The sequence below is a fragment of the Lepidochelys kempii genome, chromosome 20 (genome assembly GCF_965140265.1).
Source record: "Lepidochelys kempii isolate rLepKem1 chromosome 20, rLepKem1.hap2, whole genome shotgun sequence".
In the NCBI taxonomy this organism is placed as follows: domain Eukaryota; kingdom Metazoa; phylum Chordata; order Testudines; family Cheloniidae; genus Lepidochelys; species Lepidochelys kempii.
The window spans coordinates 2332206-2352999 of NC_133275.1; the positions used below are offsets into that span (position 1 = coordinate 2332206).

The window sequence follows — 20794 nt, forward strand, 5'->3', positions numbered from 1 at the left end:
TGGGCCAGTCACCCAGGCCCACATCCACAAAGGTATTTAAGTGGGCATTAGGCACCAATTTCAATGGGAGTCACCCATTCCAATACCTTTGAGGCTCTGTGCTTAAGAGCTCCTCGTCATGGGCCAGGCCCCCATTGTGCTCGGTGCTGCAGACAGCCCTGCCCCAAAGAGTTTACAATGTAAGACGAGAGATAACAGCTGACAGAGCATAAGCAGAATAGTACCAGTGATATGCACAGCTGAACTAGAGTCCATTAAGTTTATCTGTGAAAGTTCTTCCCTGCAGCCTTGTCAATTGTTTTTCCTTTTTAAAAAGTGGAGTGATTTTAGTGATGAGGGCAATAGTCTAACAACTCTGCCTTACAGTAGGTGTACGGATGTTGGACGAAGCTCCCATTAGCTCTGGCAATGTTACAAGGGGCAGGCCCCCTGCTATGCCAGCCCTGGGCTCCCTACCCACCCCCATGGATGCCCCTCAGTCCCCACCTACGACCCTCCCTCCTTTTGCAACCTTTCTGGAATAGCAGCTGCCATTTTTGCCAAAGGGTTGTGAGCTCCTGGAGGCAGGGGCCAGCTTTTTGGTGTTTATGCAGCTGCTGACCCAGGCCTGCAACTCTGGTAATATCCATAAGCAGGGGGCTGGCAAGACAGGCTCAGGCCCTTTCCTGGGTCACAGCAACACCCTGTTAGCCTCGGGTCTGGACAGGGCCCGGTGCCCCACAGGGGCAACGTGCCCCCTCGGGCCTGGCTGGCTGCTGGCAACTTGGCCCCTGCCCTATCCCAGCCCTTGGTGCCTGAACCTAGGCCCTGCCCTGGGTCATCGGACCCCTGGGCTCCTGGTGCCTAGACCCCGCGGTCCCTCACCCCGGGCTACCTGCCTGGGCTACCATGGCCTTAGGCCCCTCCCCTAATCTTAGGCCCCTCCCTTATCTGGGCCCCACACCTCAGGCCCCTCCCCTGTCCTGGGCCCAACTCCCTGGGCTCCACCCTCCCCGGCCCCCTTGGGCTCCTGGTGCCTGGCCCCGCCCCCTGCTCTCTGGGCCCCCCCCAACCGTCGTCTATTTTTAGCTCAATTAAGCTAATTGGGGAGAGGTTCATGACAAGGTCAAAGGTCAGATTCCCAGAGGCCTCCGTGCTCACACCTCCCTTCTCAGCCCCACCCTGCCAATTATTCCCCGGCCCGTCTCTGATTGGTCAGAGGGGAGGCGGGCCGTCCTTTAATTGGACAGAATAGGGAGGGTGAGACGCCTTCGGTCGCTTGTCAATCATCGCGTTCTGGTCTCAGATTGGTAAAGCTGGAGGCTGTCTGCCCTGTGATTGGAAAGAGGGGACGGAATTCCTGATTCTGATTGGACAGCGGAGCTCGAGGGTCCCGCCCCTTTAGGTCACCTTATTTGTTGTTGCTGCAGCCCCCGGAAGAACTGCTGTTTCATTGGCTTCAGAGTCCGTCAGTTAACATAAGATCCACCCTATCATGACGTTTTTCCATTTTATTGGTCTGTTACCACCATGCTGTCCCAGTTGTCATTGGCCAAATTTTGCGCCCGTCCGGCCACTTCTGAGCTCTCATTGGTGAATCGAATTGGGGGCCCGGCGATGCGTTTTCCGGAGCGGCAATTGGGCGAGACGGCTGCCAGGGGCGGGTCCGCTCGCCAGGTGCCCGGCACGGATTGGCGCGGCCGCCGCTTAACCCCGCCCACCAGCGGCAGGTTTGGTTGAGAGCAGCTGTTTGTGTGTTCGACACTTTAGGGGCCGAGACGGGGGGAGCCGGAGCCGGAGCCGGAGCCGCCTCAGGTACCGGGGAGCGGGGGCGGGGCGCGGCGCGGCCGGGGCCCTGGGTGGGGGCCTAGGGGGCGGGGAGAAGAGTTGGGAGGGGCCGGACCCCGGAGGGGGGGGGGCCCTCGGGTGGTTGGGGGCTGGGCGCGGGGGGGGGGGAACTGGTGTTTGTGGGGGGGCTGGGCGCGGGGGGGGGGGAACTGGTGTTTGTGGGGGGGCAGGGGGCGGAGCCTGGGGGCAGGGGGCGGAGCCCGGGGTTGGGCTGGGGGAGGGGCTGGGCAGGCTGGAAGGAAGGGGGGAGACGTGGGTCTCTCTGGGGGTAGCGAAGGACTCGGGGGGCCCAGGGTAGTGGGATGGAGGGGGCTCGGCAGCTGGTAGGGCTGCCCCATTGCGGGGAGGGGAGATCAGGGTGTGTCTTCCTGTAGGATGGCAAAGGGGCTGTGTATCTCCCCCCCGTGCCCCTGCCCCAGGGTTTGGGGTTCTTAAGGTCCCAGCAAGAACCTGCTGTGCCCCCCCCCCACCCCAGCTGTGCTCTGTCTGCCTAGGTGAGGGTACAGAGACTCCTTTCTGTTTCCCCTGTCCCGCTCTGCTCTGCACACCGCTCTGCTCGAGGCCTGAATGCACCTGTCCCCAGTGCTGGGGCCTGAGTTCATTCTTGGTCCTCACACCTGCCCATGTTACTAATGTGCCTTTTCCATAGTGAGGGACGATACAGCACAGATGCTCGCCCCTCTTCCTCCTCCTCCTGGTCAGCCCACCAAACACACCAGCAGCTTATAGCCCTTAACAGTAGGGACACCTGGGGATGGAAAACTCCACCTCATTGCGTTTCTGTTCTTGTGAGCAGACCTGTGCACGCGGAACCATAAGTGTATAATTAACATCTCGGGCTGGTCTGTCGACTCAGCCTCCAGCGTGTTCCTGGCTGGGCACTGCTGGTGGTTCCACTAATCCTTGTTGGTAGCTCCTGGATAGTATGAAGACGGGAATATTAGAAATTCATGGATAGAATCCCACAGCCCTGAGGGGCTTCTAATCTTTGTCTTCCAATTTAACTCCATTAAAAATGCATTGGAACAGGAGATCTTCCCAGAGGGACAAAGTGGAAAAGTGATAAATATTTCTTTTATTGGAGAGAGCAAAAAGGGACTCTGCCTTCTAAATTGGGGCAGCTGGGAAGATGGGATAACCTGGTGTACCATCAATTATCAGGTTTGTCTCACGGGTCGTTCCTACTAGGGGCTGATTGCCAGACTCTACCTGGGAATATGGGTTAGTCTCTCAGCTGGAATCCTATGGCTGTCTCCAAACATAAGTAGAGGCTACAGTGATGGGCATGTTAGAATGCAATATGTGCTGGAATGTTTATTTTCAGAGCACTAGTGCCTCAAGGGCTCTTGGTATTTAGGTTAGTTCTTTCCCCTTCTGGGATGGCCGCAGTGCTGTCAGCTCGTGTTAAATTTTCTATGTTGAATCGGATACTTTATTATTTGCATGTCAATTAAGGAAAGGAGGAAGTGAATCATGGAAGTTCAGAGATTGGGGAGGCCTTGTAGATCATCCAGTCCCCGCTATATTAGTGTGTAATTGCTACCGACAGTCTTGTCTCCTGTATCCGGTCTAGTTTTAAAGATTCCTGCAGTAATGGTGCTTTCACCAGTTCTCTCTGGAGATATGTCTACACTGCAATGTCGGTCCAGGGCTAGTAGAACTCAAATTAGCAGACCCTGGGATTGTTAACCTAAGGTTTGAGCGTCTACATGCATTTTAAACTCCAGGTTAGGAACTGTAGAACGCTGGGACTCCAGTGTCTACATTTCATCTTGCAGGCCCATGTTCAACCACCTGTATCTCAGACTTACTAGCACCCTCCCAAAGTGTAGCTGCTCTAGCCCTTTGTTTGTGGTGCAGTGTGGGAAAACTTGACTGTCCGGAGGACAAAGAAAGTCAGCCTGTGGGATTGTGGAATACTTCTGGTGGACTCCCATGGTACATCTACATTTTGATAAAATATCCATGGCATGAGAGGATGGTCTCAGCTCCAGCCTGAATGTCTACACTGCAGTTTTTAGCCCTGGAGCCTGAGTCAGCTGACCTGGGCTTTGAGGCACAGTGCTGTGGGTTTTAGTATCCGTGTAGACATACCCTCAGAGCACAAGTCCAGTGGGGCGGGGCTGCATCTACACTGCAAAGCAATAGGGCTTGAACCCTGGGTCTGGACTTGACTCAGCCTTGGACCCTCCGCCCCTGTGGGATCCTGGGACCCTGGGTTAGCACCATTTGTGTGTAGACAGAAGGGGGGTTAGGCTTGAGCCTGAGTTCAAATCCTGGTCTTAAATTGCAGTGTGGGCTTACCCTGAGAACTATTTCATCCTTTAGCAGATCTCTGCTTTTGGGAAGCTTTTCCTGACATTCGGGCTGAGCTTGCCTCCCCTTAATCTTGTCCCATTACTCCTTGCCATTGGCCCAACCATTTTCATTCTCCTTGCTTACAGAGTAGTAAAGCAGTGATGTGAACAACTTCCTCTAAGCGTGATGGAGGGGAGGAAGCAGATCTCCTGCTCTCACAATGGTTAAGCGGGTTCACTCCTCCCAGTGCTGAAATCCTTAAGGGTCGCAGCTGTGCTATACTCTCTCGAACCCTACCCTGAATTTTCCCCTAGTCTTCAACTCAATCTCAGAAATATTTTCTATGTTCTTTAAGTGGCTTCACATATGCAACGCTTTCCTCCCTGCTTATTAATGTTTGATGACTGGCCTAGTACCCATATGAATTTTTCTAACTTCTTGTGGAGGGAAAGGAAGAGACGCTGCATTGTTAATAGCTAGAGCAAGGGACTGGGAGCTTGGACTCCTGGCTGCCACTGCCAGCTTTGCCACAGCTTCACTGTGTGAGTGGGGAAATGGAGGGTACATAGAGGGGAAGTGACTTTTAACCTCCTTTGGGTGTCAGGATCTATTAAACATTGCCAAGTGACTGCTGATCACCTCCCCATGCTCGCCTAGAACGTGGCTGTGTTGTTATTAGCCCTTTGGCCTGGCCACTAACATTGCTAGTGTAGCAAGGAGAGCTAACTCTCAAGTCACTCCTTTTATTTAAATCATGGTGTCTGGAGAGCTAATGCTTGCCCTGGGTGCAAAGTTTTATTAAGTCTTCCAAAAATCTAGTTGATCCTTTCCCAGATCACTACATCGCCCAATGCCTGCTGAAAACAAGCTTTAATTTAACAGAGTTGCTATATTGTGCTGGTTAATTCCATCCATGTATCGCTGCCTTCCACTGGATGAAATCAAAACTGCTCACCTGTGTTAGGTAGGCCTTGTATTGCTAAGGGAGATCCTACTTTTTCCCCCCTCAACTGAAATGGACGTGTGTTTTGGAGCAGGAGAGGCTGGGTCCTGTCTCTGTGGCTCCTCAAGTTCTGTGTGAGTGTCGCATTAATTTGCGGACAACAGGGCATTCCTGGGTGACTGCAGTTGTTGTACAGGATATGCCTAATCTGTCTAGTAGAAAGAAGACTGGTGGCCCTTGATCCACCGGATATCAATATTGTGAGTCAATGAGCATTACCTCTTTAATGGTCAGTGGTGTGGAGTGACTTTACATGTAAATACCCTGGAGACAGAGGTGCTAATTATCCCAGCGGTGACTCTTAAAGCTTTGTTTGGTGACTGTAATTGGAACCGAGCTGGGTAGAGGTGGCCGGACTGCAGCGTAGTTCAGGATCCAGGATACTATTGAGGAAAGAACCAGAGGCAGGAATGTACACATTTTAATGGCAGCTATGACACAGGCCTCTTAGTTTCAAATCCCCATGTAGACAAGACCCTCCATCACCTGTTGCAAGTGGCTTTTGGGCTTAGTTCTCAACAGTAAACTGGAGGGGAGGATACATGCACATTGTGTAAAGAGTTGTCACTTTGGATGGGCTATCACCAGCAGGAGAGTGAATTTGTGTGGGGGGGTGGAGGGTGAGAAAACCTGGATTTGTGCTGGAAATGGCCCACCTGATGATCACTTTAGATAAGCTATTACCAGCAGGACAGTGGGGTGGGAGGAGGTATTGTTTCATATTCTCTGTGTATATATAAAGTCTGCTGCAGTTTCCACGATATGCATCTGATGAAGTGAGCTGTAGCTCACGAAAGCTCATGCTCTAATAAATTGGTTAGTCTCTAAGGTGCCACAAGTACTCCTTTTCTTTTTGTCTCTTTCCTGTGGATGCTGAGGATAAACTAGTGTGTAATGCACTTTGAAGACTAGAAAGGCTGTGTAGGTAAATGTCTCTTGTCTGAACAGTGGGTATGCCTGGGCCCCTGTTGAGAAGTCTCATACCTGGATGGGGAAAATGGTGGATCCATTGCAACCTTATTAATAAACGGAACAAGCTCCCAGCGAGCTGTATCAGGCTGTGCTCCTGTTATTTTGTATCTGACGGTGCATCACCAGGGCTCTTCAGGAACATAGAATATCAGGGTTGGAAGGGACCTGAGGAGGTCATCTAGTCCAACCCCCTGCTCAAAGCAACTAAATCATCCCAGCCAGGGCTTTGTCAAGCCGGGCCTTAAAAACCTCAAAGGAAGGAGATTCTGCCACGTCCCTAGGGAACCCAGTCCAGTGCTCAAAGAGTCTCAAAACATCTCAGAGTCCAGAGCAGTGGCTCCCTTGTAATATGCTCTCATCTTCTCATTCCTGTGAGGAACCTGATCCTGCAGCCCTTGCCCCGGCAGAATGGCCCACTGAAGGGAATGGGGTTCCACACTACTTGGGTGTGCACCGGGGTCGGATCTGTAACTCCTGCATTTCAGGCTTTCAAATACTGGGTGGTCAGGGTAGGATCCAGTTCGTTGCATCCTCTTCGCTGTCTGGCTAGGTAATAAAGCGGGGTGGGGAGAGAGGGCTGATGGCAGATTTAACCCATGCGTGTGGTTTTGATGGCAGTGGCTTATGTTGTATGTGATTAAGACATAGGAAAAGTAACATTGGCAACAGGAAAGCAGTTAACCCAGACAGGCTGTTGCAACTCCAACTCCTGGGGGTATCTCCTGAACAGGCCCTTCCCTGAAACAAAGTTCTGCTATTAACACTCTTAATGACTGAATTGCAATGGATCGCATTCATCCCTGCCGCAACCCCACTGAAGTCAGTGCAGTGAAACTGGGGGTGATCTGATCCAAGGGTGGATATCTAGCTAGCTCCCTATGCCACGTATTTGTCCTTTCAGTGCCGGTAGTAGGGGGCAGGGAATCGGTAAGGAATGGGCTGTGTGGATCTCTTTCCCAGTTCTTTCACCCTGAACTTGCTCAGTGCATCAGAGCCAGTTGTTGAGCCCTGCTCCGCTTCTCAGGGTAATGAAATGGTCAGCCAAACTGACTCCTGAATCTCTAATGTTGGCAATGGAGATGTCCAAGTCGGCTGCCAAGCTGAAGCTTGTCAGCTGACTGCTGTTAAAACACCTTTATTGTAACTTGTGCAAGCTAAGGGTTGTGATGTGTATGTCACTGATGCAGAGTAAAATGGGGCTCCAAGGGGGTCCTCAATTTCTGGTCTAGCTGTTGGATGCTTTCTGGAAATGTTTTGCTTTGGTAAGTAACTTTCTGGACGGTAATTGTGGTTCCAACAGATGTTTAATATTAATGCAGATATAAAATTACTCTGAAAATGTCCAAAGGATGCTACGGCAGGTTACACGGATTTACTGAAAGATCTGAAGAGCTAATGGACTGAGGGCTTTGACCTGTTAGGGGTCGGATACCTCATTCTAGTTATTTCAGGTAGTCAATGAAAGAGAGCCAAATTTGGACAGTAGCCTTTTAAAGAAAGGTATCTATATAATCTATAGCAGTGGTTCTCAGCCAGGGGTCTGGGGCCCCCTGGGGGTGTGTGACCAGGTTTCAGGGGGTCTGCCAAGCATGACTGGCATTTGGCTTTCCGGCCTGGGCCCTAGTGAGTCTAAGTCCTGCCATGTGGGACTGCACCCTGGGGCCCCGAACCACACCAGCTTCAGCCCCAGTCCTGGGTGAAACCTGAGCAACATAGCTCTGCCGTGCCTCTCCTGGTGTGGGGCTCCAGACAATTCTCCTCCTGACTTTTATATGCAGAAAACCAGATGTGGTGGCACAGCTGGGCCAGGGAGGTTTTTATAGCATGGGGGGGATTTGAGAACCCCTGATCTGTAGAAGCCCCCTTGCTTCAGAGGAGGGCTTTTCCGATTTAATTTCTTTGAGTTAAATTCATTCTTGATATTGGTGGAAGCTTCTGTTGGGATGGAGCTCTCTGTTTAGCGAATATGAGTGGACGGCTGGATCAACTACTCTGATCGCGTTCGGGGTGAGTTCCCGGAGCTTTCTTGGGATTGTAGTAATGTGTGTTACAGCGGTGGCTAGGGACCATCCAAGAACAGGACCTCACAGTTGGGCACAGAGTAGACAGTCCCTGCTCCGAAGAGCTGAGTCTAAAGGGTGGCTGCAGCACTTGTATTCAGCGTCCCATCTCCATGCCAATCGCTGGTCACCAGTAGTACAACAGGATTTGACTTTTCTGGGAACCTCGATGAGCTGTGTTGGTTTGTCTGCTCTCGTGGCGTGTTTACGCACGAGTGTGCACACCTCACTTTCAAACACCATGAAGAAGCTTGGTCTGGTCGTGGGAGGGAAACCCAAGTAACAGAAGAAGCTCTTAGGAGGTGCGAAGTAGCATGCAGGTTGAATGTTCTTATGCCTGACACACGGCTCTGCCAGAGTCGCTTTATGGCCGTGGCAAGTGACTTCATGTCTGTGCTTTCCCTTCCCCCTCTCTGAAATGGGGGTGCTACTCCCTGGGGTATGGGAAGGCTTAATTCAGCTAGGTTCGTAAAGTGCTTTGAGATCCTTGGCTTGGAAGGTCCTGTCTGAGTGCAGAGAATTGTTGAGAGATGACCATTTTATCTGGTACCAATTTACTAGGCACTTAGGTGACCTGAGCTGCAGTGAGGAGGAGGGTGTCAGCATCTTTATGCTGTAGAAGAATCTGAAAAGTGTCTTTGTTACTTTCCTGTCCAACCCCCCTGGAAGCCTGTGGTGACTTAGGGAACAAATGAAATGAGCACATCACCAGGAAGCGGAAGCTGCAGCAGTTGCGGAGAAGAGATTTGTCAGAATGGTTACAGCATCTTCTCACCTGCTCCCCAATACCAAACACCTGCTCGGGGGAGAGAACACCTTTGTTCAGACTGAACAATTAAGGTGTGAGAGCTCAGACCTCCAGAGGGAAGGCCAGACAAGGTTCCTGATTTCTGCGGAAGCCTTCAAAGGCAAAGCTGTTTTAAAAAACCCAAACAAACCACCCTTTGCAGGTCACCTTTAAGGGTCTGTGGTGACTGGCTTTGCAATGAGGTGGTGCTGTTGTCAAATCCTGGCTGTTGCTCTGAAATGTCCTTCGTGTTTAGCCTCTTGTGACTTGCTGAAGCCAGCATACAAAGTGTTGTAACTATCCAGTGATTGGCAGGTTGAGAGAGAGGGTGGGGTGACCAGCAATTCACCCTCTGGGACAAGCAATGGGAATGTCTTCAGTTGGAGAAGCCCAGTATTCTTATTCTTCCAAGGGCCGGACTTCCGAAAGAGATCAGCTCGCGATGGGAGGCGCTGAGGACTTTCAACTCTGGCCCTAATTGTAGTTGCTTAACCCTCATATTGCTCCCTCTGTATCTCACTCTCCCCATCTGTGTCTGGCCTAATTTGAAGCTGTGCCCCGGTGCCGCAAAGCAGAGAGTGGCTTCTAAGCATCGGAACACTCTGGCTTGTGCCAGCTTCCCCAGAATCACGCAGGACTCTCCCCAGGAAACTCTCATAGGATGCTGACGAGGTCATTGCTTAATCATTCCTCTCTCACATATTTAACAAAACAAGGTCCTCGAAGCGGAAGGAAGCGTTTCCCTGTCTTTAGCCAGCTCAGCTCCAGGAAAGCTGAACGTGCAGTACTTGGGTTGCTACCAGACAGCTTTGGCCATTATGGGCTTTGAAACCTTTTCCCGTTGTCCTTGGATTCTTGCTTTTTGAACAATAAAATGGTGACTGTCCCTCTTCCTTGGTGGGACTGGGAAGTATTGGGCTGCCCAGCGTTCAATTTGTACAAATCACAGCGGTTACAGTGAGCATTTCCTGCCAGGTTTTGGCCTTTAGTCTGCTTGTCTCAAAGCAGATGGGGAACGGGAAATGGCCAGGCTTTTCCTGGCTGCTCGCTGATAAGTCTTCAGATGACCCTTGTTTTCTTGTATACTTGGCCCTGTTAATGCTAACAAATCTTTGCTGCAGGGTCTGCCCTATAACACACCAGTCTTGGATCCGATCTCTCACCTCAAGACCTGGAAGCCCTTCCTTTAGGGTTTGAACTCAGAAGGAAAGGCCTGAGACACTGAAAAATGGCTAGTGATTTTTGGGTGTCTAATTTTAAGAGGCCTCAAGGGGACCTGAGCGCACAGCCTCTGATTCAGGTCTCTTGAAGGTGTCTCAGATTTGATAGCCACAATCAGGACTTCTGGAAAAATCTTGGCCCAGTTGCCTGCATTTGAGAAACCTGTCTGCCCTTAGCTCCAAGGTCACCAGTGCTGGCTATGGAATCCAGAAATGGGCTTCGGAGAGTAAGTAGGCAAACCAACCAACACGTGCTTTGCTAAATTCCCCCGACTCATCGCTGGGGGTGAGAATCCACTGGAATAAAGGGCTAAGCTGTGCCTCACAATTTAATCGGTTAAATGGTGAAATAAACAGACTCTGAAGTTTAATGCCATTTTCTTTCATTGCTCCCGATACCTTTTTGGCAGTTACTAACGTCCTAACGCAGATGTAGAGCTATTTGAATTAACACAGGTCAGCATCCGTTGTTTTCTAAGGGGATTCTAATAAAGAAGCATCGCTAGCATGCATGTGTTTTGAGGTCTTAAAATGCATTTCGCATCAGATCGAAGGAACCCTTTCTCACAGTCTCCTAGTGCATTGCACAAAGGATTGAGCTGAAGGCCTGGTCTAAGCTGCCGGGGTGCGGGGGATTGATCTAAGATACGTCTACTTCAGCTACGCTATTCTCGTAGCTGAAGTCGACGTATCTTAGACTTAGAATCACTTATTTCGCTTCCTTACGGCGCGGGATCGGCGGCCGCCCCTCCCCGTCGACTCCGCTTCCGCCTCTTGCTGTGGTGGTGTTCCGGAGTCGATGGCAGAGCGATCGGGGATCAATTTATCACGTCTACACTAGACATGATAAATCGATCCCTGATAGATTGATCACTATCCGGGGGGTAGTGTAGACGTGGCTGAAGTCCTGAGAGACCTTAGGGACATATTTCAGAGTCGCAGCTGTGTTAGTCTGTATTCACAAAAAGAAAAGGAGGACTTGTGGCACCTAGTCTCTAAGGTGCCACAAGTCCTCCTTTTCTTCGTAGGGACATAAACGCTCAGCCACTGGCAGACCCGAGGTGTTGGCTACCCACAAACTGGAACCAAAACAAGAGTCTGTAGTTCACACCTCTGCGATGCAGATGTCTGGGTGCTTATTTCAGATTGTGTCCTATTTCAATTAAAATCTATTCCAGTTATATCCCTACCTGGTTAACCCCCCTCCACCCACCACTTGAAATAGAACCCTCTGTTGTTGACTGTACACATACCACTTTTGCCAAACTAGTGCACACCTTTTGGATGCTTCAGGTTTCAGAGTGGCTTATTTAGATCTTGTTTAAACCTGTTCCTAGTTGACTTCACGTCAACTGCAGTCAATTGTTCACACAGCCTCTGGCACTGGTCTAACTAAACGGGGTTAGACTGGTTTAAGTTAAACCAGCACAGCTCTGGGTGTAGTCAGCCTTCTGTCTCACCACGTCTTCTTCTTGAGAACTCCCAGCAGTATGGTCTTTTCACCCATTGCCTGGGCCGGGGGAGAACTTATTTTGGCCATGGGTAGTGGCTATGTGAAACTGACCAGGATTGCATCAATTTCACTCTGCAGCAAGAGCTGGTAACTGAGCTTTTTCACAGGGAAGGCTTTAAAATTTGGCGGGGTGGTTAACTGGGCAGGGAGCGTGGTCTATCCATAGCCCTGGTGCGATGGCAGTGTGCCTGCACTGTGCGTGTGAGTGGGGATCTCAAAATACGTGAACAAAAATTGACTCCACTGTCCCTCACTTAGGAATTTCCCTTCAGAACGGCAGCGATGAGATAGGTCAGTCCCTCCGTCCTGCCCCCAGAGAGCCGGGGCAGGGAGGGGAGACGAGCAGATGTGGAATTTCAGGCCATTTGCAGTAAACAGAACAGATGCATTCAGGCTGCAAATGGGGCCTGAGCTTGTTGCTGCATAACAGAGTTCTTGAATCCTCCTGCCCCTTCCTAGAACAGGTCAGAGGCTCTGCCCTGGCCCTTGGTACCACATGGTGCAATGCGCGTTCCTATCCAGGAGCTGTTTGCTACTTCTCCAGGAATGCAAGTGAGACATCTGCTAGGATTGCTGACTCACTCACTCAGTTGTAAGGATCCGGCTTTTTCTTTCCCTCCTTGGCCCGATTTCTGCTTGTCAGCTTGCTCCTTTTTTAAAGCTTACCTGCCAGTGAGGCTCGGGCATCTCTCTACCTTAATGTATGGGAGAATCGGAGCTCTTGGCAGGAAAGGGAGCGTGTCCTAGTAGGTGCAGTAGGCAAGTCGGACTCCCGGGTTCTATTCCTTGCTCACCCTGGTGTGTGGTATGCAAGGCGGTTACTGATCCATAAATCCAACGGAGTTAACGTCTGAGACCAAAAAACTCGGAGCCCTTCAAACTCTGTAGTGTTGTATCTGTACCATGTGCTAATTCGTCTCTCCCTCTTGTGTTTCAGGAGAGTTGAGCCTCTAGGATACTGTTCCTTGGCTCAGAACCAAGCCAAGAACTGGTCAGTGGCACGAAGGTTCTCCGATCCGCTGGGGCGCAGGCTGTGACCGGAATCCAGGCCATGACCAGCAGAGGAGCTGCCAGGCCGAATGGTCAGTCCCAAGCTAGTAAAATCTGTCAGTTTAAGCTAGTGCTGCTGGGCGAGTCCGCGGTGGGGAAGTCCAGTCTGGTGCTGCGCTTCGTCAAGGGTCAGTTCCACGAATACCAGGAGAGCACCATCGGGGGTAAGTGCCGTGCGAGAGCATGGGGGTGTGTATCAAGGGGGTAGATGCAGACTTCCCCACAATCCTCTGGAGCTCCTGGCTTCCCTCGCTCCCCACCTGATTAGGGCCCAGCTGCCCTTGGTTGGCCATTGCAGACCCTGCCTTATCACTGTGAGCAGCCCAAGGCCTGTCATGCCTTCAGAGGGGCCCAAGTGAGTAGCAGGGCGAGGCACAGTGGTAGTTGGCGTAATGAATCCATGCTCCTTCCAGAACTACCTGCAGCCTCACTGTATGTACAAGGATGTAGCTGTGACTTGCTGACGCGCCTGAAAGAATCCCATAGTGCGTGTGAAGATGGTACAGCCAATTTTCAGACCACGGCTGAGACAAGATAGCACAATGCACCTTGGATTAATAGGTGGCATGTCTGTGTAATGGGCAGTGAGCCAGTGTTTGTCCAATGGCTAGAGAACTGAAGCAGGAGTTGAGACTTGAGTTCTGTTCGTTTGCATGCGTCACTACCCTCTCTGTAAAGTGGGGACCACCCTGACCCACCTTTCATTGCGAGCTTGGAGACTTGCAGTAGGGGAGGGCTGAGGAAGTGCTGAGTGATCACAGGGTGAATCCCCCTGGAGACATGTTCCTGACTCCTTCAGGGCCCAGCGGTGGTCTGACACCTGGGTTGCTCGCCACCTGCGTGCTCAGTCTTGGCTCCTGTAGAGCCTTTTTAATGTATTTTTTGCCTTCTCTCAGCCTGTCTTCCCCCCTAGCTTGGGGGGACCGATAGTGCGCTCACGTGGCCAGACAAATCCATAGACATCAGTTAGCGTGTGGAACTGGGAGCCAGGACTCCTGGGCTCTGCTGTGGGCAAACACCACCCCATTGTGTCTGTTTCTCTACCTTTGCAAGGGGGACTTAAGGGTCAGTTAGGTTTGACAGTCACGTGCAAACCCTTTTTACTGAGGGGGAGGGGGGCGCTGCATGTCACCAATACTCTGGCCCCAAGAGCTGCGGGGAATGGAACCAGGCTCCTGAAGGCTTATGTCTTTGAAAGGCGCTGGGGCTCCCAACTTAACACCAAAGGGTGCTGTGCTCCTCTGAAAACCAAGCCCCTTTTAACATGATTGCTAGTCCCTCTTGAAAATGTAGGTCACAGTATCCTGCTCTGGCTCGTGTTGCATCCCGTAGGACAGCATTGGGATGTGCCAACCTGCCTGGGCACAAACACTGTTCCTGTTTGTATCCCCCACGTATGACGGATCGGGAGACGCTAGTGTCTGTCAAACTCCTTAACGCAGCCACAAACCCCCAGCTCCTTCCTGAACACAGGACTGGTTCCTGATTGCAGATGCCATGTGAGCCGTCTTCAATCTCCGCATAAGCGTGCAGCTGGCGCACAGCAGCTGGGTTTCAGCAATAGGGGGTGAATGTTTATGTCAATGTCCAAACTTGAAATGATTAACCTGTTCCTGTGTGAACGATGCCTAGAGAGCAGCATGCTCCAAGGTCCTAGATTCGGAGTCAGGAGACCTGGCTTTGCCAATGACTTGCTGTGTCCCCTTGGGCGAGTCACTTCCCCTTCTGGGCTTTGCCTGTCAATCTACTTAGATTGACAGCTCTCCAGGATAGGGCCTCTCTTGCTGTACGCACAGAACCCAGCGCAACGGGCTGAGTGCTACTTGTACCACTGTCTCCTTTCCTCTCAACAGCGGCGTTTCTCACACAGTCCGTCTGCCTGGATGACACAACAGTCAAGTTTGAGATCTGGGACACAGCTGGCCAGGAGAGATATCACAGTCTGGCCCCAATGTATTACCGGGGGGCACAAGCTGCCATTGTGGTCTATGACATCACCAACCAGGTACATTTGGAGTTCTCCCTTAGCTTTCCTGGTGCCAGGGGGAATAGGGAGGCACGGAATTGTCCCAGTCTAGGAGGAAGGATGGTCTCAGGGTTAAGGCAAGGGGCTGGGAAACCTGGGTTCTGTTTCTAGCTTGGCTGCAGACTCGCCCAGAGTCTGGCAGGTCACTGACTTTACGCTGTCCTCTCTCACCTTTCTCTTCCAGGAAACGTTTGCCCGAGCGAAGACATGGGTGAAAGAGCTACAGCGGCAAGCCAGCCCCAGCATCGTCATAGCCTTAGCGGGCAACAAGGCTGACCTCGCCAACAAGCGCATGGTAGAATATGAAGTGAGTAGCTAGGGTTTGTGGACTTGGCTAAGGCTTCCCAGCCCCCCGAGTTTGAAAGCCTCTTGGCATCTAGCTGCAGCAGCCCGGGAGTCTCTGCTCTGGCCAGGGGCCGGCCAGCCGGCAGCTTTTGGGCCCGTTGGGCACATGCTGTCAGGTACGCCCAGTGGCAGTGAGAACCTGAGTGTGGTGGCTGCACTAGGAAGGGGAAATCTAATCCACACAGGAGCGGGGGGGTCTGCAGCAGCGTCGCTGCCCACAGTAAACAATCCTTGCCGTGTCAGCAGCCCCTCTGAGCGGCACGGGGCGTTCTCCACCCTGCCCTGCGAGGTGGATCACTGCTCCCGTCTCGCTGGCGGGAATCCATTCCCACTGCTCAAAGGGCAGCTGGCTAGGCCTGTCAGCACAGCCAAGCCCCTGCAAAGCGCTGAGCGGCATAGTCTCTGCAGCAGCCTCTCAAAGCCTCCGATAGAGCAGCGTTTGCTGCTTCCTGCCTCCAGTCCATTGTGGTTAACGGTCCATCTCTGGAGCTGCTGGCTTGGCTGCATAGCAGAGGACCTCGGCCTCTTCTGTAGAGGCGGGACTGTCAGTGCCGGTAAAAGGGCCTCGTTGGTGGGTCTGGCCACCACTCACCCTTCCCACGCCCTCCAGGCAGGAACCCCCCGGAACAGTGATACTTGTGTCTCTGTTACAGGAGGCACAAGCCTACGCTGATGACAACAGCCTGTTGTTCATGGAGACGTCTGCCAAGACAGCGATGAACGTTAACGATCTCTTCCTGGCAATCGGTAAGGTGTGGGTGCTGGACGGCATCCGCCCCAGGGCAGTAGACAGGCCGAAGGTGCCCCTGGCCTGCTGCAGATCCACCAGGCTTCTGTGTCGGGAGCTCTGCACCAGGTGGCTGCGGGAGGCAGTTCCCACCTGAGCTCTGTACAGATGCTGATTCATGCAGCCCATGTGGAGGGCTGGAGCCCCATGGGGAGCCCCCCTTCCTGTCCTGCTCCAGGACATAACATGGTTCCTGAGGGCGTTTCTGGGGGTGGGGTGGGGGAGCTTACTGCTGAATATTCAGTAAGGAAGCAAGCCGTGATTTGTTGTCAGGCTCTGGTGCGGGGTCAACGTGGAGGCTCCATGCTGAAGCAGCATTAGCCTTGGAAGACTCGGAGGGGACCAGGGACGAAGATCTCCCTTAGGGAAGTGCCAGGCTAGCCTTTGCAGTTACGGATTACGCTGCTGGGTCTTTGCCCTCGAACACCTTCCACATCCCTGCTTGGTCACGGAGCCGGCTGAAACCGTGGCTCCTTCTCACATCTCCAGGGCTGCCTCATTTCTGATTTTCTTAGCACCTTCGTCTTTAGTGCCTTCAAATCCACCTGGGCAAACAAAAGCCCTGGGAGCTGCCACTTGCGCAGAATCTGCATCGCCTGGGACGTTTCCAAATCTCCGCGTCCACGTAAAGGCCCTGGGAGCTCGGCTGGCTCCTTCTGGCCTGGGTGGAGCCTGTAATGGTCGGTTGTGCAGCAGGACCTGCACGTGAGCTTTGAGGGGAGCAGGAGCGACTCCAGCCAGCTCTCCTGGTGCTGGCTCGCTCTGGAGGGCCGTGGGGGACGCAGCAGGACAGGAGCTGGGTTCCCCCGAGAGCAGAGTGGTGGTGGCGGCAGCTGGGAGGTGGCTCTGAAATCCAGACTGGAGTCTCAGAAATGGGCCATCTGAGAACCGGCCCGGGCAGAAGGTGGTCAGCGGCGTTGTTGTGGCCCAAGGGGCTGGGAGGGGAGCGGTTGCTGTTACTGCTCCCCTCCGTTGGCCTCGCTCACTCTCCCCTCTCCCCCCCCTCCAGCCAAGAAGCTGCCAAAGAGCGAGCCCCAGAGCACGAGTGGCGTGGCGGGAAGGAGCCGAGGCGTGGACCTCCACGAGCAGAGCCAGCAGAACAAGAGCCAGTGTTGTAGCAACTGAAGGGTGGCTTTCGAGAGAGGCCGACGCGAGAGGAAGAGCTAAGATATAACCTCCATTCCCACCCCTGCCCACCACACTTCACCTCCCCTAACACAGCGCACCGACACCCGTCTGAACCGAATCCCTCCTGATGCCTCTAACTGCACTTTTTAATGCTTCAGAACCACCGCCAGACACCTGTCCCCCCCGCCCCCCCAGTGACAGTGGAACTAGATCGACCGGGGACTTGACTTCCAAAAACCAAACTCTTCGCTTTGTATTACAGGTGCAAATAGCTACCTAATTCTGATTGATTCCTCCCTCCCCCCCACCCCCTCTGTGTTCTCGGTCCTGTAACACCTGTCCTCTTCTGCCCATCCCCCCCCTTTATTTAATGCTGGGGGGAGGGGCCCAAAGGAGGTGGAAACTTAACCCTTGTAGGTTTATTTCATGAAGAATAAGTTGAATGGGGACCTACAGAAAACGCTATTTCTGAGGGTGTCTTGTGGGTTTTCTCTTTAATTTTTATCCGGTTTTTTTCATCTGTTTCAATGTTTGGGGGATGGGGGAAGCTGCAGTGTCCTTAATTTCTTCCTGGGTGGCCTTTCCGGCAAGGGAGTGGAAGTGGTGGGGGAACGGGGGGAAGTGAGGGGTGGAATCCTGTGCTCTAGAATCAGGCCTCCTGCTGGCTAGCATGGATCGCTGTGAAGCGAACACAGACAATGACTCTTCAGTGCTGCGAAGTCTCAGCAGCATGAATAGAATCATGAACTACGTTCCCGTAATCCCCCTGATCTTGGTAACGCCAGGCCAGTGCACCCAGCGTCAGCTGGTGGATGGATTCTACAGCTGTGTGGCAAATGGTATCATTAATACTGACTTGGGTGGGGGTGTAAAACCCCAAAGTTTCGGCTGCGCCCAGTATCTTGCAGTGATACACCCCTCAAGAGCTCCTGGCCTCTCGGAGCCGTTGGTTTATTCTTCCCCCATCACCAGGCGCTCAAATTCTCTGGTTTGCACTTTAATCTCCAGTCTGTCCAGTTGAGCTTATTTTGTCTTGGGCCACATTCAGTTTAAGCTAGCTGGAGGGCTCCTGGGGGGGGTCACCGCACTGATTTCTGCTGCTCCCTCCGTGAAGAGGAACCCACCAAAGGTTTTATTCTCTGGGCTCCAGTCTGCTCCTGTGTTGTGTAAGCTGCAGAGCTCCACACTATGTGCAGGGAAACTGGGCTCGCTTTGTCTGTTACACTGCAGTCCCAAGTGACTAGCAAGGATCACTTCAGAATGGGGGGGGGGTCATAAAATAGTCCCAGAGCAGGGGTGTCCCCTCTTTGTCTGTAGGAGGGGGTGGGGTGGTGAGCGTGCTGAGCAGCAAACCTAGGGAGCTCCAGGAGGGACATGGGGCTGGGAGTTGGTGTTAAAGAAGGTGAGGCCATGCAAAGGCAGAGGACCTGCCTTCCTGGTCCTGGGAATGGCAGCTGTGCTGTGTACTTCCCCTTCCCTGGGCCCCTGTCCAGCTCAGCATGTGTGGATCGGCTCCCTTGCCTTTCTAGCATAGGCTGGAACTTGGGTGAGGTGGGGAGGGCGGATGATGCAAGGAGAGTCGTCTCCTCCCTCTGGGACGCTGGCGAGGGCTCGGCCCCTCCCCATGGAAGGGGAACACACTGGTTACCTGGAGGTGCCTGCCAGGAGAACCTGCAGGGGGAAACTGACATCAAAGCACAGTCCAGTCTGCCTCCTCTCTGGGCGCTGAGGGAGAGGGGTGTCACTGCTCCCAGGGAGGGTCTTTCGCACCTCACACCCACGCCTGCCCCAGCTGGTTACGTCGGCAGGTCACAAGCACCCAGCCTGGCTGCACGCACTCCCTGTCTGTGTAATGTCACAAACTCCGCTCCACCGCTGAGGGCCCCTTGGAAATACAAGCTCTCATGTGCAAAGTAGCCGCATGTTTTATTTGGGCTGTAAATAGCGCTTGGTTCTGTTGGGCTGGATGGGAAGCCCCAGGGGTAGTCCTGGAACAGCTGATTCCCAGGGCATCAGAGCAGCACCCCCGTAGCTTTGTTAATGATAGAGCTGCTCGTAGCGGGAACCTCCTGTTACAGGGGTTGCCTGTTCAGACAGTCTTCCCTGGGGCTTAATGTACTGTAGCAGGTTCCAAACTGGACAGCAAAACGGTCCTGGTGCCCTGCCCAGATACAGGGGGAGACCAGGGCACGGAGTCTCTTGCCTCTGGCTCTGAGCTGCCCTGAGTTGCCCGTGGATATGTTGTGACCTGCCGAGGATCCTTGACGCACCGTTACTGCTGGCACTAGCTGGCGGCTTTCCTTCGGTGCTTTGGAGGCTGACAGGGCCACAGGCTTAACTTTACGTCTTGTGGGAGTCTCCCAGAGCAGGGACAAAGGGAATCTTGCATGTCCCCCTGCACCTGTTCTCTGGATGAACTGCCTCCGGTGCTGTCAGTCCTGGCCCCTTCTGCCGGCTCAGTCGTATGTTGAGAATCGGCCGGCCCCTCCGCACTGTTCCTGCACTGGCTGTCCCGGGGAGAGCCTGCGAGGGAGCTCGTGCCTTGCTCAAGGTTCCCAGGCTGAGATGAGGATGTTGCCCTGTGTGTTTATTGGGGGTGTGTGTGCGGGGGGTGGCTTTGAAGTGGGATCTCTCCAAGGGGGAGAGGTGATGCCCTCCCCCAGCACTAGCCAAACTGGAGCCCCAGCATCTTGCAGGAAGCAAGCTCCTGTCCTCCTCTCGTTTTGTATTGTCTAGTCAAGCAGAGTTGAAGCAGCGAAACAACTAGGCAGGGGAAGCACCAGGCCCAGCCCAGGACGGGTGGGAAATAGATTAGGAAGTGGCTGGGAGGCTGAGCTAGCCTTTACCATCACTCCTCGCTGAGCTGGGCTGTGCGCGGGGGGCCCTTTCTTGCGGCCAGGAGACCTTCGGGAGGCTGAAGCGTGGCATGGCCTCGTGGGTATTCGGTTCTTTTCTCCTCCAGTCCCTGCAGTGACATGACACGTAACTTCCCCCTGCCACTAACACAAGGGCGTTGTTGGAGATTTCAGGCTGCACTTCTAACGTACATGGGGGGCTTTGTCCTTGCTGGAAAGACTCTGCTTACCTGTCCGACAACCAGTGCTCTTCGTGCAGCATCCACCCTGCTGGCAAAGCTGGAACGCACAGAGCCTGTGTCCAGAGTCCTCTACATTCACCAGTGTCCATAACCCTCTTACAGGAGTGTGTGTTTTCTGGCTAAATCCCTGGACCAAATTGGGACACTGCAGCTTTTGAACCCCCCCCTAATCCCGCTTGCCTTTTTTTTTTTTTCTGATCAGTTGTTTTTGCTTTGAGAAAGCTCCTACATCGCATTTAAAATAACAATCATGGTAACAGAATTTAACGGCTGATTTACCAATGTATTTAATGTCAGAAAAAAATCCGTGTATTAAATGAAGCTGCTGTTTTATTGTGTCTGGAGCTAGCTGGGAGGGTATGGAGGGTTGGCTTCTCCATCCCGGAGAGAACCCGCTCTCCTCCTGGCTCCTGTGGGGTCAGATCAGGGGAGCAAAGGAATTGTTTCTGAACCCGCAGCCAGCCGGGCAGTAGACTTGTGAAAATCTACTGCCTGTCAGCCCCATCCACGGACCCCAGGGACCGAAGGGGGGGAACAGCTGAGATTTTAACTCACCTGTGCTGGGCCTCCCCTTCACGCCCGCAGGGTCTGTGCTCGTGACCAGCCATTGAGGCAAACTGGAATGATCCTGGGTACCCCGAAGGCAGTTCCCTTGCCTGTGTGCCCAGCTCCCCCAGCCCA

General features: G+C 53.1%; 2 protein-coding genes across 5 annotated transcripts in view; both read left to right on the forward strand.

Moving 5' to 3' along the window:
- Nucleotides 1-1765: 1765 nt before the first annotated feature.
- On the forward strand, nucleotides 1766-20446 carry RAB5B (RAB5B, member RAS oncogene family). 3 transcript variants are annotated; one of them, XM_073319434.1, is made up of 6 exons: nucleotides 1766-1794; nucleotides 12618-12894; nucleotides 14584-14735; nucleotides 14941-15063; nucleotides 15755-15848; nucleotides 16898-20446. In XM_073319434.1, the coding sequence occupies exons 2-6, from the start codon at nucleotides 12732-12734 to the stop codon at nucleotides 17011-17013; spliced, it is 648 nt and encodes a 215-aa protein (XP_073175535.1). In that variant the 5' UTR covers nucleotides 1766-1794; nucleotides 12618-12731; the 3' UTR covers nucleotides 17014-20446. The 3 variants fall into 3 exon arrangements, with proteins under 3 accessions (XP_073175535.1, XP_073175537.1, XP_073175536.1); XM_073319436.1 differs by having other exon boundaries at nucleotides 12618-12762; XM_073319435.1 differs by lacking the exon at nucleotides 14941-15063.
- The window catches only part of IKZF4 (IKAROS family zinc finger 4), a 74099-nt gene continuing 70497 nt past the window's right edge, over nucleotides 17193-20794 (forward strand). The window contains exon 1 of one of the 2 annotated variants that reach the window (XM_073319413.1): nucleotides 17193-17278. The gene's annotated coding sequence lies outside the window, so the exon portion shown is untranslated. The remainder of the gene's footprint in view (nucleotides 17279-20794) is intronic. The other variant, XM_073319412.1, reaches the window with a different exon arrangement.

Coding starts and splice junctions, on each gene's coding strand:
- RAB5B (XM_073319434.1), top strand. CDS start 12,732: ATGACCAGCAGAGGAGCTGCCAGGCCGAATGGTCAGTCCCAAGCTAGT. Junction 14,736..14,940: donor TCTATGACATCACCAACCAG/GTACATTTGGAG, acceptor TTTCTCTTCCAG/GAAACGTTTGCCCGAGCGAA. Junction 15,064..15,754: donor AGCGCATGGTAGAATATGAA/GTGAGTAGCTAG, acceptor TCTCTGTTACAG/GAGGCACAAGCCTACGCTGA.